Raw genomic sequence first — 15184 nt, forward strand, 5'->3', positions numbered from 1 at the left:
CATCCAGACGTAATCAGACATGATTTTAATAGCCCTGGCGTGGCAGAGACAGTCCTGGTTATGCGTATCTCGTGAAACTTTCCATTCATCCACCGATAACGCCTACAAAACCTTCCACATCTTCTGACACAGGAAGGGGGCTCATTACTTCACCCCATGAATCAATCACTTCATCTCACAGCATGGAGATTGAAAGGCAAATACTAACTCCCTTAGGTTTATCTTCTCAACTAGAGGAGTTTCTTATTGCGTCACATAAACCTTCAACCAGACGCAACTACAAAGGAAAGTGGCAGTGCTACTTGGACTGGTGTACTCCAAAAGAACATAAACCCTCTCTCATCCACTGCCACTCAATTACTACAATATCTGCACACACTCTATGACGCAGGATTAGCCACCACTTCAGTACGAGTTCATATCAGTGCTATAGCAGCTTTTCATGAACCCTTTAATAACCTTCCAATATCTAACCACCCGTTGATTTCTAGATTCATGAAGGGAATGATCAGACTTTGCCCACCGGTGACTAAACCCCCAATTCCAGGGGATTTAAATGTAGTGCTGGAACAACTAATGCTTCCACCTTTTGAACCATTAGACTCTAGTCACATCAAATATATGACATGGAAAACAGTTCTTCTCTCATTGCCATTACTTCTGCAAGGAGGGTCAGCGAACTACAAGCCTTGGTTCACTACTCCCTTATCTTGAATTCTCTACCATGACAAGGTGACACTTCGTCCTCACCCTTCCTTCTCTGCCTAAGATGGCAACATTTTTTCATCTTAACCAAACCATAACTATCTATTTTATACCCAAACCACATAACGAGCATGAAAAACTTTTACACACTGACTGTAAGAGAGCGTCGGCTTACTATAAGAAAAGAACTCAGTCAACTTTGAGACCTTCTCAACTGTTCCTGTCTTTTAACCCGAATGATCCTGGACAACCAGTCTCAAAAAGGACCATAGCCAGTTGGTTATCACAATGCATTCTTTTTTGCTACAATAAACGTTCCATTAAACTACTCACAAAGCCTCAGGCGCAACAAATCCATGCCACTGCAGCATCAGTTGCCCACTTGAACAAAGTTCCCTTAATTGATATCTGCAAAGCGGCAACATGGTCATCCATTCATACCTTCACATCGCATTATTGCCTCCAACAGCAAACGACCTCTGATGCAGCACTAGGCACAGCAGTCTTATCACTAAAAAGAACATGAGACTGTCTACAACTTCAAGGGTTGATGTCCAAACCTACAAGCAATAAATATACAAGGACACAACCCGGGAGCTTGGGACTCCCAGACAGCATGGCTAATTCAGCCCTGCTATCGACAGGAAAAGCAAGTTTGCTTACCATAAATGGTGTTTCCGTAGATAGCAGGATGAATTAGCCATGCATTCCCTCCCTCCTCCCTAGACAGTCACAAAGAGACAGACATCTTCTGGACTTACCTCTCACTTGGCTACAAAGAAACTGAAGAGGTGAGGGAACCGCGCAGGAACACGACCCGCGCAGACGCACAGAGTTGAAAATTCTGTGATCAGCTAGGAGAACCTCCGCCTACTCGGGATTGCGACACTTCCCAGACAGCATGGCTAATTCATCCTGCTATCTACGGAACACCGTTTACGGTAAGCAAACTTGCTTTTTCCCCTCACCTTTTAACCATACCAGCAATCTCTTGGCCTTCCTTCCACTTTTCTTAATGCCTGGAAAACAAATGGACTGCGCTTCTAAACGCTTTGTTTAAAAAAAAAAAGTCCACACCTGTTGTACACAATGTTTGTAGAAAAAACTGAAGGTGCAGCTATTTTTCTCATTTTATCAAAGTTTCCCTTTTAAAAAAGTTCAATGCTAGATCTGTGGATTTACTTGTTTCCCTTCCAGGAATTAATTCAAATATGATCATATTATGATCACTATTGCCAAGTAGCCCCACCACCGATACCTCTCACACCAAATCCTGTGCTCCACTAAGAATTAGATCTAAATAGCTTCTTTTCTTGTCTGTTCCTAAACCAATTGCTCCATAAAGCTGTCATTTATTCCATCCAGGAACTCTCTTCTCTCTAGCATGTCCTGATGTTACATTTATCTAGTCAATTTTGGGGTAAAGTCTCCCAATATTACTGCACTAGGTGGATGGTAGTATATCCTATTGCTATACTCTTCCAACACACATGGGATTCCTACCCATAAAAATTCTATTGTGCATTTAGTCTCTTGCAGGATCTTTATCCTGTTGGACTATGCCATCCTGGACAACAAATGCCCCCCCCCCCCTCCTCAAGTTGCTCCTCCCTCTTATTGAAATATAATTTGTACCCTGGTATGGCACTATCCCATTGGTTATCCTCCATGTCTTTGAGATGCCAATTAAGTCTGGCATTCACTACTATACGCTAAGTCTCCCATCTTACTACTTAGACTTCTGGCATTGGCATGCGGACATTTCAAACTGTGTTTTATTTTTAACAGCGATAATTTGGAGACTTTACTTATAGGCACCATGGACTACTTTTGTATTTATGGGAACCTCTGTTGGTATGCCTAACTCCTCCTGCTTCATTAGTATCCTTCAAAGATACCTCCCTCCAAAGCATGCACCAACAGCTTGCCCCTTTACTCTAGATTAAAGCTGCTCTCTCCTTTTTAAAAGGTTTGCGCCAGCAGCCTGGTTCCACCCTGGTTAAGGTGGAGCCCGGCCCTATGGGAAAGACTCCCCAAATCCTTACAAAACTGAATCCCTCTTCCTTGCACCATCGTCTTATCCACTCATTGAAACTCCAGAGCTCTGCCTGCCTCTGGGGACCTGTGCGTGGAACAGGGAGCATTTCAGAGAATGCCACTCTGGGGGTTCTGGATTTCAGCTTCCTACCTAAGAGCCTAAAACATTAAAAGTCTGTCCTAGGAGGAATATTTTTTCTGTTCACATATATATATATATGGCAAAGATATGGTAAAGCAATACTACACATCGTATAGGGCAACTTACCTGTTCCACAGTCTTTGCCAGATTGAATTGGTCTTTGATGACCATAGCCTGGGATTTTTGATTTTTCCATCACAGTCTGCTCCAGAGAGTCCTGAATAACTGGAGTGGTACAGTAGGTATGATCAACTAAACTTGTAACTGGATGGAACAGTTACTGTAGTCAATATATAAAAGCAGAGCAGAAAAATATTTCCAAGTGTAGTTACAGAAATGCTAACTTAAAATAAGAAACAATTGTTTGTGGGATGACACTATCATAGGTTAGACTCTTGCTTACTGGAGTATGGGATAGTCAGATATTGTCTGTTTTTCTGGTCAATCTACAAGCAACGTATGGGAGGAAACCAGAAAATCATGTGTGTATATATATTTAAGTGCCTTCTTTCTTTTAGGACCTAACAGGCATACATAGCAACATAGTAAATGCCAGCAGATGAGGATCATTTGATCCACCCAGTTGCTTGACTACACTATTCTAGCTGAGGAGGTCTCCCAGCTATTACCCATAAAGTTGAACTACCTACAGGAAGTCACTCCTTTGTGTCCTTTGCTGGAAAGTGTAGATAAGTCAGCCTGCAACCCATGGGCCTCATTCAACAAGCCCTTTTTCAAACTGTAAATGGCTTAATAAGGGGATAACATGAGGTATTTCAAATACCTCATTATCAGAGTGCTAGCACCATGTGTATTAACATGAACATATTAGCATGCAAATGTTTGCTAATCTGTACATTACTATGCTAACCCAATGTGGATTGCCAAAAATTTTGCAAACCACATTATTTGAATTGAAAATAGCTACAACTCAGAGGCTGTAGCTAATTTCCTGCAGGTATATCAGTACATTAACACATCCTGATGAGCAAGTGGCCTAGCCTTAAAGGGGCCACTTGGCCCCAAGAATGCTAGCACCCCCCAAGCGCAATATAAAAACCCCCAGGAATCTGCATAAGATTGCCTTATCCTACCCCTGCAGGTGACCCGCAGTTGAAGAAATTAAAAAAAAAAAAAAAAAAGAAAAAGCAGCACCATTCCGCAAAAACTGAAGCCATGCCTTTCACCTTCAACCCCCAACTCTTCACTGAAAAATGTCCCCTGCCCCCCCCCCCCCCCCCCCCCAAGACCTGGACCCTCCCTTTTTTTTGAAGAAGAAGAAAATGTTATTTGTGGTCCAGTGGACCACCCCAGCCTATGCCACCCACTCAGACAAAGTTTCCTGGTGGTCTAGTAGACCCCTCTTACTTGGAAAAATGTGCATCCGTGAGGGCCCAGAGCATTTCCTAAACTCTGAGCACAGATATTAGCCATTTTCCAAAATAGGGCCACCTGACCAAGATAAGATAAGGTAGTGACATTTTGGAAAATAGCCACCACCTGGGCCCCAGGGGTGCTCCAGATCCCCACTGGATCACTAATGCACATTTTACAAATAAGGTGGGGGGGGGGGGGGGTCCACTGGACAATCAGGGATCTTGTGTGGAAGGCCATGGGAGAGAGATCGGGTCCCAGCCTCCTAAGGCTAGATTGGGTGAAGGTGTTGGGGGACTGGCTTCTGTCATCCCAAAAAAATGTTTTGGTTTTATTTTTATTATTGCAGGCCACCTGCAAAGGCAGCAGGGGATCTATGCAGACCCCTGAAAGATTTCCCTACTTTGGAGAGGGGCAGCATTCTCAGGCCTATTGGCCCTTAAAATATTTGGGATATAATGGTTAAAGAGAGAGAGAGACTGTCCTCTAAATAGGACACTGGGACATAATGGGTTAAGCAATGTGGCTCCACAGTCCCGGGACCGACAAACGTGCATTTAGCAGTTAAGGTTCATCTTTATTCTGCTGATTTTACCTTCCTATTGTAATACCACAGGCCCTACTTAAATAGACAACTTTGTCTTCATTTCCCCACAATTAAGTATCTTCTGTGCTTACATAAGAACAAAATTGCCATACTGGGTGAGACAGAGGGTCCATCAAGCCTAGTACCCCTGTTTCCGAAAGTGGCCAATACAGATCACAATTAGCTGGCAGGAGGCAAAACAATAAATTGATCCACGCTGCTAACACCTGGGTAAAAATAGTAGCTTTTCCCCAAGTCTACCTGGTTAATAAGTTTATGGACTTCCATGAACTTGTCCAAACCTTTTTTAAACCCAGTTATTCTAACTGCTTTACCACATTCTCCTGCAATGAATTCCACAGCTGAATTGTGCATTTAGTGAAAACATTCTCAGATTTGTTTTAAATGTGCTACTTATCTTCATGGAGCATCCCCTAGTTTTTGCATTTGAAAGAGTAAATCAATTCACATTTTCCTGTTCTATTCCACTCATGATTTTATAGACCTTTATCATATCCAGCCTCAGCTGTCTTCTCCAAGTTAAAGAACTCTAACCTTTAACCTTTCCTCATAGTGAAGCCATTCCATTTCCTTATTTTGGTTGTCCTTCTTTGTATCTGGTAGAACAGGCAAGTCTGCCCCCTATGGCTTCTTCCTGTGGATGAGTCGGCTGATTCTCATTGTGGGGTGTGGCTGGGGCCTGTGCCAGAGCCGGCTCCCCTCGTTGTGTTTGTTCTGAAGGACTGGCCCCTGCCTGCGGGGCGAGGGGCTTGATATGTACTCTTGTAGGGTCTGAAACGCTGTGATCCTCTGCCCCTAGGTAATCGAGGGGAGAGGCGTTTGCTTTTGTTCTTGTCCTCATGGTAAATGACGGAAGATAAAGACCATAATGGTCCATCTAGTCTGTCCAGCAAGGTGTTCCAAGGTATTAACTGCCATCCATGTAGGTTATCCTCATCTTCTTGTTCACCAAGGTGAAGGTCACAATATGTTTAGACTTTCTTCATAAGGGAACCACTCCATCTCCTTTATCACTCGTTTCCCTTCTCTGTATATTTTCTAGTTCGGCTAAATTTATCCCCAATTGCTAAATTGCTTGCCACGACATGTGACTGTTACAAGATCTACGCCAATATACAATTTTTCATTTGTATTCGTTCACCTTGGAAAGAAACGTTAGACCATTTACAAATTTTATTTCATCGATTCAGTCTTGGCTGCACCACAATAAGTTGTCTTTGAATATGTCCACAACTGAATTTTGGTCATAAAACACCTTACTTTGTTAAGACTTATCCTCCCATTTCTCTGGGTAGTTGTCTTTTTGACCCATTTGACTCTATCAAGAATGTAGGCATATTTACTTGACAAGCTTTCCTTTAAGCCTCAAATTAAAGCAGTAATTCGGTCAGGTTTTTATAAGCTTAAGAGTACTTGCAGGTTTTAAAAAAGTTACTAATTCCTGCTGATTTCCAAATAGTAATACAAGCCATCATTTTTCCTGTGACTATTACAATAGCTTATATATCTAAGACTACCAATCTCTACCCTACAACCTCTTCGGCTTGTCTTCTTACTGGCACAAAACAATCAGCACATTACACCAATTCTAAGGGATTTAAATTGGTTGCCTATTAAAACAATGCATCACCTTCAAAGTCAGTATGCTTAACACCAAATTGCTGAATCCAAATACTTGCTCTTGGGCAAATGCTTTATTAAAGTGCATAAACCATCTAGAGTGCTCAGTTTGTCTCAGCTAGGCCTGTTAAGACATTCCCTCAGTTAAACTTGCTTGTCTTTCTTCTACTAGAGACTCAATTTTTTTCTGTAGGAGCTCCAACAATATTGAACTCCCTACCAGTTGACCTGAGATTGAATCCTTGCAGCAAGCTGTTCAAGAAAATGCTTAAGAGTTTTTTCTGCAACAAGCCTTCTAGAAGATTTTTTTTGATAACTTTCTTATGGCACTTGAGACAGATGACTTAATGGAGAAGTTACTTACGTGATAATTTTGTTTTCCTTAGTGTAGACAGATGGACTCAGGACCAATGGGTATAGTGTACTCCTGTTAGCAGTTGGAGACGGATCAGATTTCAATCTGATGTCGGCTCCTAGTACATATACCCCTGCAGGAAGTGCAGCTCTTCAGTATTCTCCTTGAAAAGCATTGTGGATATATGTGTGACTGACTGATGATTAACTTAATATGATTAGCTTAAATAACTTCATAACTTGTTAGAACGTTTAAAACATGATTAACTTGATTAACTTGAACTGGTTGACTGACTATAGCTGGATACCGCCAGTGTACTCAACTGGAAAGCGTCAACACCCGGCAGGGTGGATGCCCTAGGTAGATGAAAACATGGTTTACCCTTGATTCATTAACAAAAAACCATGAATATTGGCAGCCAAGGGTGGGATGCTGAGTCCATCTGTCTACACTAAGGGAAACGAAATTATCAGGTAAGTAATTTCTCCATTTCCTAGCGTGTAGCAGATGGACTCAGGACCAATGGGATATATAAAAGCTACTCCCGAACCGGGCGGGAGGCTGCCCGTGGTCCACTTAGAATTGCCCTTGCAAATGCTGTGTCCTCCTGAGTCTGCACATCCAGACGGTAGAATCTGAAGAAGGTATGGATGGAGGACCACGTTGCCGCCCTGCAGATCTTGGCAGGTGACAACATTCTAGTTTCTGTCCAGGATACCGCCTGGGCTCTGGTAGAATGGGCCTTGACCTGTAGAGGTGGAGGTTTTCCAGCTTCTACGTAGGCCGCCTTGATTTCTTTGATCCAGCGGACAATGATTGCCCGTGAGGCCGCTTCTCCTTGCCTCTTTCCGCTGTGAAGGACGAAAAGGTGGTCCTTCTTTCGTACTGGTTCCGTCATTTCCAGGTATCTGGATAGGAGTCTGGCGATGTTGAGGTGGCGTAGACTACGGGCTTCTTCCGAATTCTTCAAGCCATCCATCGTTGGTAGTGAGATGGTTTGATTAAGGTGGAAGTGTGAGACCACTTTGGGGAGGAAGGAGGGCACCGTGTGTAGTTGGATGGACCCCGGGGTGAGTCTGAAGAATGGTTCACGGCAGGACAGTGCTTGTAGTTATGAGATGCGGCGGGCCGAACACATGGCCAGCAAGAACACCGTCTTTAAGGTTAACAGACCGAGGGACAGGCCTTGGAGGGGTCTGAAGGCGGATCCGCTAGGAACTCCAAGACAAGGTTGAGGTTCCATAGAGGTACTGGCCACTTTAGTGATGGGTGGATGTGTTTGACTCCTTTCAGGAAGCATGATACATCTGGGTGCAAGGCTATGCTGTTGCCCTCGCTCCCGGAGCCATAGCATGACAATGCTGCCACTTGTACCTTGATGTATCATGCTTCCTGAAAGGAGTCAAACACATCCACCCATCACTAAAGTGGCCAGTACCTCTATGGAACCTCAACCTTGTCTTGGAGTTCCTAGCGGATCCGCCTTCAGACCCCTCCAAGGCCTGTCCCTCGGTCTGTTAACCTTAAAGACGGTGTTCTTGCTGGCCATGTGTTCGGCCCGCCGCATCTCATAACTACAAGCACTGTCCTGCCGTGAACCATTCTTCAGACTCACCCCGGGGTCCATCCAACTACACACGGTGCCCTCCTTCCTCCCCAAAGTGGTCTCACACTTCCATGGAAGTGTGAGACCACTTTGGGGAGGAAGGAGGGCACCGTGGTCTCACACTTCCATGGAATTCTTACAGAATCACAGGACATTGGAGGAGCGTAGCTTGACGTTGTGGTCTTCGCACCAGGCCTCAAACTCTCTAGTATCTATTACCGCCCCCGAGTATCTGCTCTCTCTCAGGCGGGCCCTCTCAATGGCCAGACCGTAAGAGAGAATTGAGCTGGGTCCTCGTGAAGTATCGGACCTTGCTGTAGTAGGTCTCTGTGTGGGGGCAGGGGTAGTGGATTCCCTGCCAGTAGTCTTCTCATGTCTGCGTACCAGGGTCTTCTTGGCCAATCTGGAGCCACCAGAAGAACTAGACCCCTGTGTCGCTGTATCTTGTCTATGATTGCTCCCAGCAAGGGCCACGGCAGGAAGGCGTATAGCAGGGTCCCGTGGCCAGATCTGTACCAGGGCATCGATCCCCTGGGACTGCAGATCCCGCCTGCGGCTGAAGTATCTGGGAATTTGAGTGTTGGATCTGCTTGCTAGAAGGTCCATGTCTGGGGTCCCCCACCGATTCACTATCATCTGGAAGGCTATGGACGACAGCTTCCATTCTCCTGGGTTTAGACTTTTCCTGCTGAGGAAGTCTGCCGTGATGTCTTTCCCGCTGATGTGGACGGCGGAGATCTCCTGGAGATTTGCTTCCGCCCACGCCATCAGGAGGTCTATTTCTAGGGACACCTGTTAGCTTCTGGTTCCGCCCTGTCGGTTGATGTAGGCCACAGTCGTGGTGTTGTCCGACATCACCCTGACCACTTTGTCTCTGAGTCTGTGGGTGAACCGCAAGCAGGCTAGTCTGACTGCCCGCGCTTCTAGGCAGTTGATGTTCCATCCCGCCTCTTCTGCGTTCCACCGTCCTTGGGCGATTAACTCTTCGCAGTGTGCTCCCCATCCGTGTAGACTGGCATCTGTGGTGAGCAGGGTCCAAGTTGGGGAGGATAGTCTTGATCCCCAGCTCATGTGGCTGGTCTGCAGCCACCACCGTAGCTGGGTCCGGATTCTGCCCGGGAGTGGTAGACATACGGTGTAGTTCTGGGACCGTGGGCTCCACCGCGATAGAAATGAGCGTTGTAGGGGCATCATGTGGGCTCGCGCCCATGGCACCACTTCCAGTGTGGATGCCATCAGTCCGAGGACTTGCAGGTAGTCCCATGCTGTGGGACGAGGAACGCTCAGCAAGGTCTGCAGCCGGTTCCGCAGTTTTGATCTCCTTGTGGGGGTCAAGCTGACCTTGTCTTCCTTGGTGTCGAATCGGACTCCTAGGTATTCCAGTGACTGTGAGGGCTGTAGGGAACGTTTGTTTGTGTTGACCACCCATCCTAGGCTTTCCATTAGTGTTATGACTCTGCTGGTGGCTTTTCTCCGGTGACTTTGCCCTGATCAGCCAATCGTCTAGGTAAGGGTGAAGGAGGATTCCTTCCTTCCTTCCTCAGTGTTGCCGCCACCACTACAATCACCTTGGTGAACGTCTGGGGTGCTGTGGCTAACCCGAAGGGTAGTGCCTGGAACTGGTAGTGACGATCCAGGACTTTGAAGCGTAGGTAGTGCTGGTGCTCCTGATGAATTGGGATGTGTAAGTAGGCCTCCGAAAGATCCAGGGATGTGAGGAACTCTCCTGGTTGTATTGTGCGTATGACGGATCGTAGGGTTTCCATGCGGAAGCGGGGGATCTTTAGGTGGTGGTTGACCGACTTGAGGTCCAGGATAGGCCTGAATGTACCCTCTTTCTTGGGTACGACAAAGTAGATGGAGTAATGTCCAGTATTCATTTCCTGTGTAGGCACCGGGGTTATGGCCTCAAGGGCCAGAAGTCTGGATAGAGTAGCTTCCACTTCCACCCTCGAGGAGGTCGTGGCAGGGGGATTCCACGAACCTGTCCGGAGGGGTTCAAAGGAAATCCAGGTAGTACCCCTCCCGAATGATGGCTAGGGCCCACTTGTCCGAAGTTATCTCGACCCATCTACAGTAGAATAGGGCTAGTCTGCCCCCTATGGCTTCTTCCCTTGGATGGGTCAGCTGATTCTCATTGTGGGGCACGGCTGGGGCCTGACCCCGAGCTGGCTCCCCTCTTGTTGTGCTTGGTCCGAAAGGACTGGTTCCTGCCTGTAGGGCGGGGTGCTTGGCAGTTGCTCTTGTAAGGGTTGAAGCGCTGCGAGCTTCTGCCCCTGGCAGACCTGTGGAAGGGACGCTGACTTCTCTTCGTCTTGTCTTCCGGCAGGCGTGGTAACAGGGAGTCGCCCCATTTGTTGGCCAGTTTCTCTGGTTCGCTGCCGAACAGGAGGGATCCTTTGAAGGGCATCCTCGAGGCGCGTCTTGGAAGAGGCGTCAGCCGACCAACTTCGAAGCCAGAGTTATCTCCTGGCCGCCACTGCGGACGACACTCCTCTGGCTGCTGTGCGCACTAGATCGGAGGCAGCGTCAGTGAGGAATGATACTGCTGGTTCCATGTCTTCTCCCGAGTGTTGTTTCTGGCTTGTGATAGGCAGGCACGTGTCACCACGGTGCAGCAGGCCGCAATCTGCAGTGACATGGCTGCAACTTCAAATGACCGTTTTAGGATGGCTTCCAGGCACTGGTCATGTGCATCCTTGAGCGCCGCTCCTCCCTCCACTGAGATGGTAGTGCGCTTGGAGACCGCGCATACCATCGCGTCCACTCTAGGGCATGCCAGAAGCTCCTTGGTCGCTGGGTCCAGGGGGTACATGGCTGACAAGGCTCGTCCCCCTTTGAATGTGGACACCGGGGCATTCCATTCCAGGTCAATTAGCTGTTGTGCCGCCTCTAAGAGAGGAAAATGGCGAGACGTCTGGCGAAAGCCCTCCAGCAGGGGGTTCGCTCTAGGTGCCTTGGCCCGGGATAGTGAGTTCCGTTAGACATTGGGATACGAGGTCCGGGAGCTCATCCTTTGTGAAGAAGCGTCTCATGGTTCGGTGTGGTTCTGTCCCAGAGGGAAGTTCCCCCTCTTCCAGGGGCTCAACTTCCTCTTCAGAGAAATCCGTGTCCCTTTAGGCGGGGCTTCTGGGTGGTGGGAGCCTGTGCCTAGGCCTCGAGGGTCCTGGGGCATGAGGGCCCTCCAGTGGAGCATGTGGCTAATCAGCCAGAGGTGCAGTTTTCATCTTGACAAAGGCGTGAATCTCCTTGAATAACTCCACCCAAGATATCGACGCTGGGTCTAAGTTGAGGTATGCAGGTTCTCTGGGGGTCCCCGTCTGTGAGGGGTACCCACTGGGGCCTGCTAGGTCCGGGGTACCCCCTGAGGAACTAGCACTGGGCCCTCGGTGGGACTGGCCCTGACCTGGATCTCGCAGGGCCTCTTCACAGTGTGCGCACAGGGCGTCGGCCTCCTTGCTCTGTGCGGCTCTGATGTGGCATGCAGGGCAGAGGCCTTGAGCTTTTATTCCTGTTTCTGGAGGTGCCATGTCTGTGGACGCGTAAGCTCTTGTGCACTCCAGCGCACCTGAGATGTGCGCGCAGATATGCGCCTAGCCGTAGATATGCGCCCGGCTCTGTGCGTGCAACTTATGCGCGCAAGGTTTTATATGCGCGTAAGTTTATGCACACAAGGATTTTGTGCGCTTAGCTCAATTTGTGCGTTCGGATCGAATGGCGGGCGGCGTGGCAAATAGGGCCAAGATGGCGACTGCGAGCATGTGGGTAATATGGCGTCCTCCTTGGAGAGTCTCCACGTGGGCAGACCCTTGGAAATAGCCGAGGCCTGGCCCTGCTAGGGCGAATCAACCCGGTGGCACTTGTTCCGATCAGTGACCTGTGCTCCTCCTCGATCCTCGGAGACCGGATTCAAACAGCAGATTTCCAGCTTACCTTGTCTTCGGCGCTTCCCGGTTTCATTCCGGGCAGTCTCCGGCTGCGGGGGGAGAGGGCCAATACCTTCACGCCGTGCTCAAGGGGTGCACCCGCTGCCTCTCAGCCGCGCCCGAGGATCGGGGGCTAGGTCCTCGCCGTGATTCGGCCGCCGGACCGAGGCTCACCTGAGGGACCATGGAAATCTCAACTGGGGGAGGGACCCAAGGGTATCCCCACAGGAGAGCGAAGCTCGTCTTCAGGTAGGTTTTCCCCTTTCGATTTGGTTCAAACGCTGCGAGAGCGTGCAGATATTCCCTAACTGCTATGGAGATGGAAAATACTGAAGAGCTGCACTTCCTGCAGGGGTATATGTACTAGGAGCTGACGTCAGATTGAAATCTGATCCTTCTCCAACTACTAACAGGAGTACACTATACCCATTGGTCCTGAGTCCATCTGCTACACGCTAGGAAAATAATTTTAATTGCTTTATGTATCTTTATTTTGTTTGTATTATTGTATTTGTCGTCATTTTATGTAAATATCTATTTCATCGCTTTGGCCTTTTGGTATGAGGCAATTAATAAATACATTCATTTCATAGGATGCGTGTCATTTTTATGGCATTTTATGTTTTAACCGCTTTGAACCTGGTCTTGAGCAGTATACAAATCTTTTTAAAATAAAGCTCCATTTTTTGATCCCTGTAAACATTTGAGCAGCTATATTTTGCACAAACTGAAGTCTCTTAAGAATTGCTATAATAATACTCCTTGGTAAAGAAGAACAATCTTTCTGGCTCAAAAGCCATAGCACATGCTAATGCAATTAAATCATGCTGTAACAATTAGGAAATCCATTGAAGATGGTAAAATGAAGATAGGGTAAAAATACTACACATGGTATTGGACAACTTACATGTTACACAGTTGTTACCAGACTGGATTGGTCCTTGTTGACTGTAGACTGGGATTTTTGATCTTTCCATCACAGCCCACTCCAGGGAGTCCTGAAGAACTGGAGTGGTACAATAGGAATGATCACCAACAAAACTTGTAACTGAATGGAACAGTCTCTGTAGTTAATGCACTAAGCTCTCATAAAAGCAGATAAACATTTATGAACATGGTTACAGTGATGCTATCTTAAAGTACAAAAAGAAGTTTCATATATTTCCTAAAGTCCTAGAACAAAGATTTAACCATCAATAAATGTATCCAATATCATCCCTAAATGCACACACAGCTTTTTGGCATAATCTGAATTCCCTTAACTCTGGCAGTTTGTTGTTTTTTTTAAGGACCTCCCTCCTCTTGACATGCAGAAGACTTCAGTCTTCCTCAGGTTTACCTTAAGACTTAGATATAAGCTAGCCACAGGGCCACAGATTTTAAGCACAAATTAAGCCCACAAATTGTAGCCATTAAAACAAAATAAGGAAGTGTGAATAATTAAACTATCAACTGATTTGTGTTTTGCCAGTACTATCAGTAGATACTATTAACGCTGATAAAGTGATAGAGGGCTGGTCCTTTGGGGGGGGGGGGTGAGAGGAAGTCAGATGGAAGAATGAAAAGTGTTTTGGGGAGGAGATAAATACTTTGCAAAAGATGGTCTTGGTAGCTAGAAATGTTTTGTTCAATATAAAATTTGTAAAGTTAATAGCTTCCCTGTGTCAGATTAACATGGTTTCAAAGAGCTAGAGAAAATGGCTGTAACCTACAAAAATCCTGAATTGCAAAGTTTAAGATTTAGATGTCTAAATGTTTATATGCATATTATGAGGCAAAAAGAACTTAAAGTTGATTTAAGCATAGGTTTAATTTACTTCACTAATGTAGCATGGATATGCTCATTGAAGCAAGCAGCTTTGGCCCAAGTGAGCTCTTAATAGAGCAACTGCAGGCCAGAGTCCTTTTACTTCCTTAATGCCTTTCCTGCACATAACTATCATCCACTTCGGCAAACCCTTTAAACAGCTGAATTTAAAAAAAGATATAACCCCAATATTTTTGTGCTTCCAACCTTGCTTTCACGCAGTTACTTTTAGCAACAGAAAACTAAAAGAAAAAACTGATCTGGGAGTGCACCTCCGAGAAGACACCTAGAAGTGAAATGCAACCACAGCAGAACAAATTGAAAGCATATTCCCAAGGGCAGGGAGCACTCCCTATATCTGCTGGCACTATCGGGCAAAACAAAATACATTATGTTTACAAGAAAAAAAATTGAAAGCTGCAAACTATCGACCAGCCTTAGGTGCTGCTTGGCTAGAAAACATGGGGGATTAAGATTTCTGCCTATTCCCAGGAGCAAAGTGGAATCATTCTGTTGCTCACATGCCCAGCATTTTGTTAGGTTGCCTTATAAGCTTTACTTTTAACCATGCAAAAAGAAAGGCCAGCAAACAAGCCAGAGGTGATACTTTCTTACTGAACTCACTCAATATGTTGTGACTGTCAAGAGTCAAATTCCTTTCATCGGGTCAGTGAAGAAATGGTGCAGTTACACTGGGTTTAAATAATCACATAGGTCTTAAGTTGCCCGCATATGCCACTGTAACTCAAAGGCTAAAAAGAGATGGGGGGGGGGGGGGGGGAGTTAACATAGGAGACGGTGACAGTAAACTCCTCACTAACTTGAAGGCGGCAGGATAAGTGGACAGTTAGTCGGTTGTAGAAATCGAGTCCAATAAAAAGCTATCCCTTACAACTTATCTATTAATTATTTCTGCACATCCAAGTGAACTACCACGGTAGCCACAATACATTCTTTAACACTAATTTAACAGCCCCAATCACAAGACATGACGGAATGATTTTA

The 15184-nt window shown here is 46.4% G+C and overlaps 1 protein-coding gene across 6 annotated transcripts in view; it reads right to left on the minus strand.

Moving 5' to 3' along the window:
• LOC115082297 overlaps positions 1 to 15184 on the minus strand; it is a 76827-nt gene that overhangs the window by 61197 nt on the left and 446 nt on the right. For 2 of the 6 annotated variants that reach the window (XM_029586526.1, XM_029586527.1), the window contains exons 2-3: positions 13280 to 13378; positions 3011 to 3109 (exon numbers count right to left, since the gene is read on the minus strand). In XM_029586526.1, the coding sequence (XP_029442386.1) occupies positions 3011 to 3109; positions 13280 to 13349 (169 nt within the window). In that variant the 5' untranslated portion in view covers positions 13350 to 13378. Of the gene's footprint in view, positions 1 to 3010; positions 3110 to 13279; positions 13379 to 14803; positions 14932 to 15184 lie in introns of those variants that run through there. The other 4 variants (XM_029586530.1, XM_029586531.1, XM_029586529.1 and 1 more) reach the window with 3 other exon arrangements.

The sequence above is a fragment of the Rhinatrema bivittatum genome, unplaced genomic scaffold (genome assembly GCF_901001135.1).
Source record: "Rhinatrema bivittatum unplaced genomic scaffold, aRhiBiv1.1, whole genome shotgun sequence".
NCBI lineage: Eukaryota > Metazoa > Chordata > Amphibia > Gymnophiona > Rhinatrematidae > Rhinatrema > Rhinatrema bivittatum.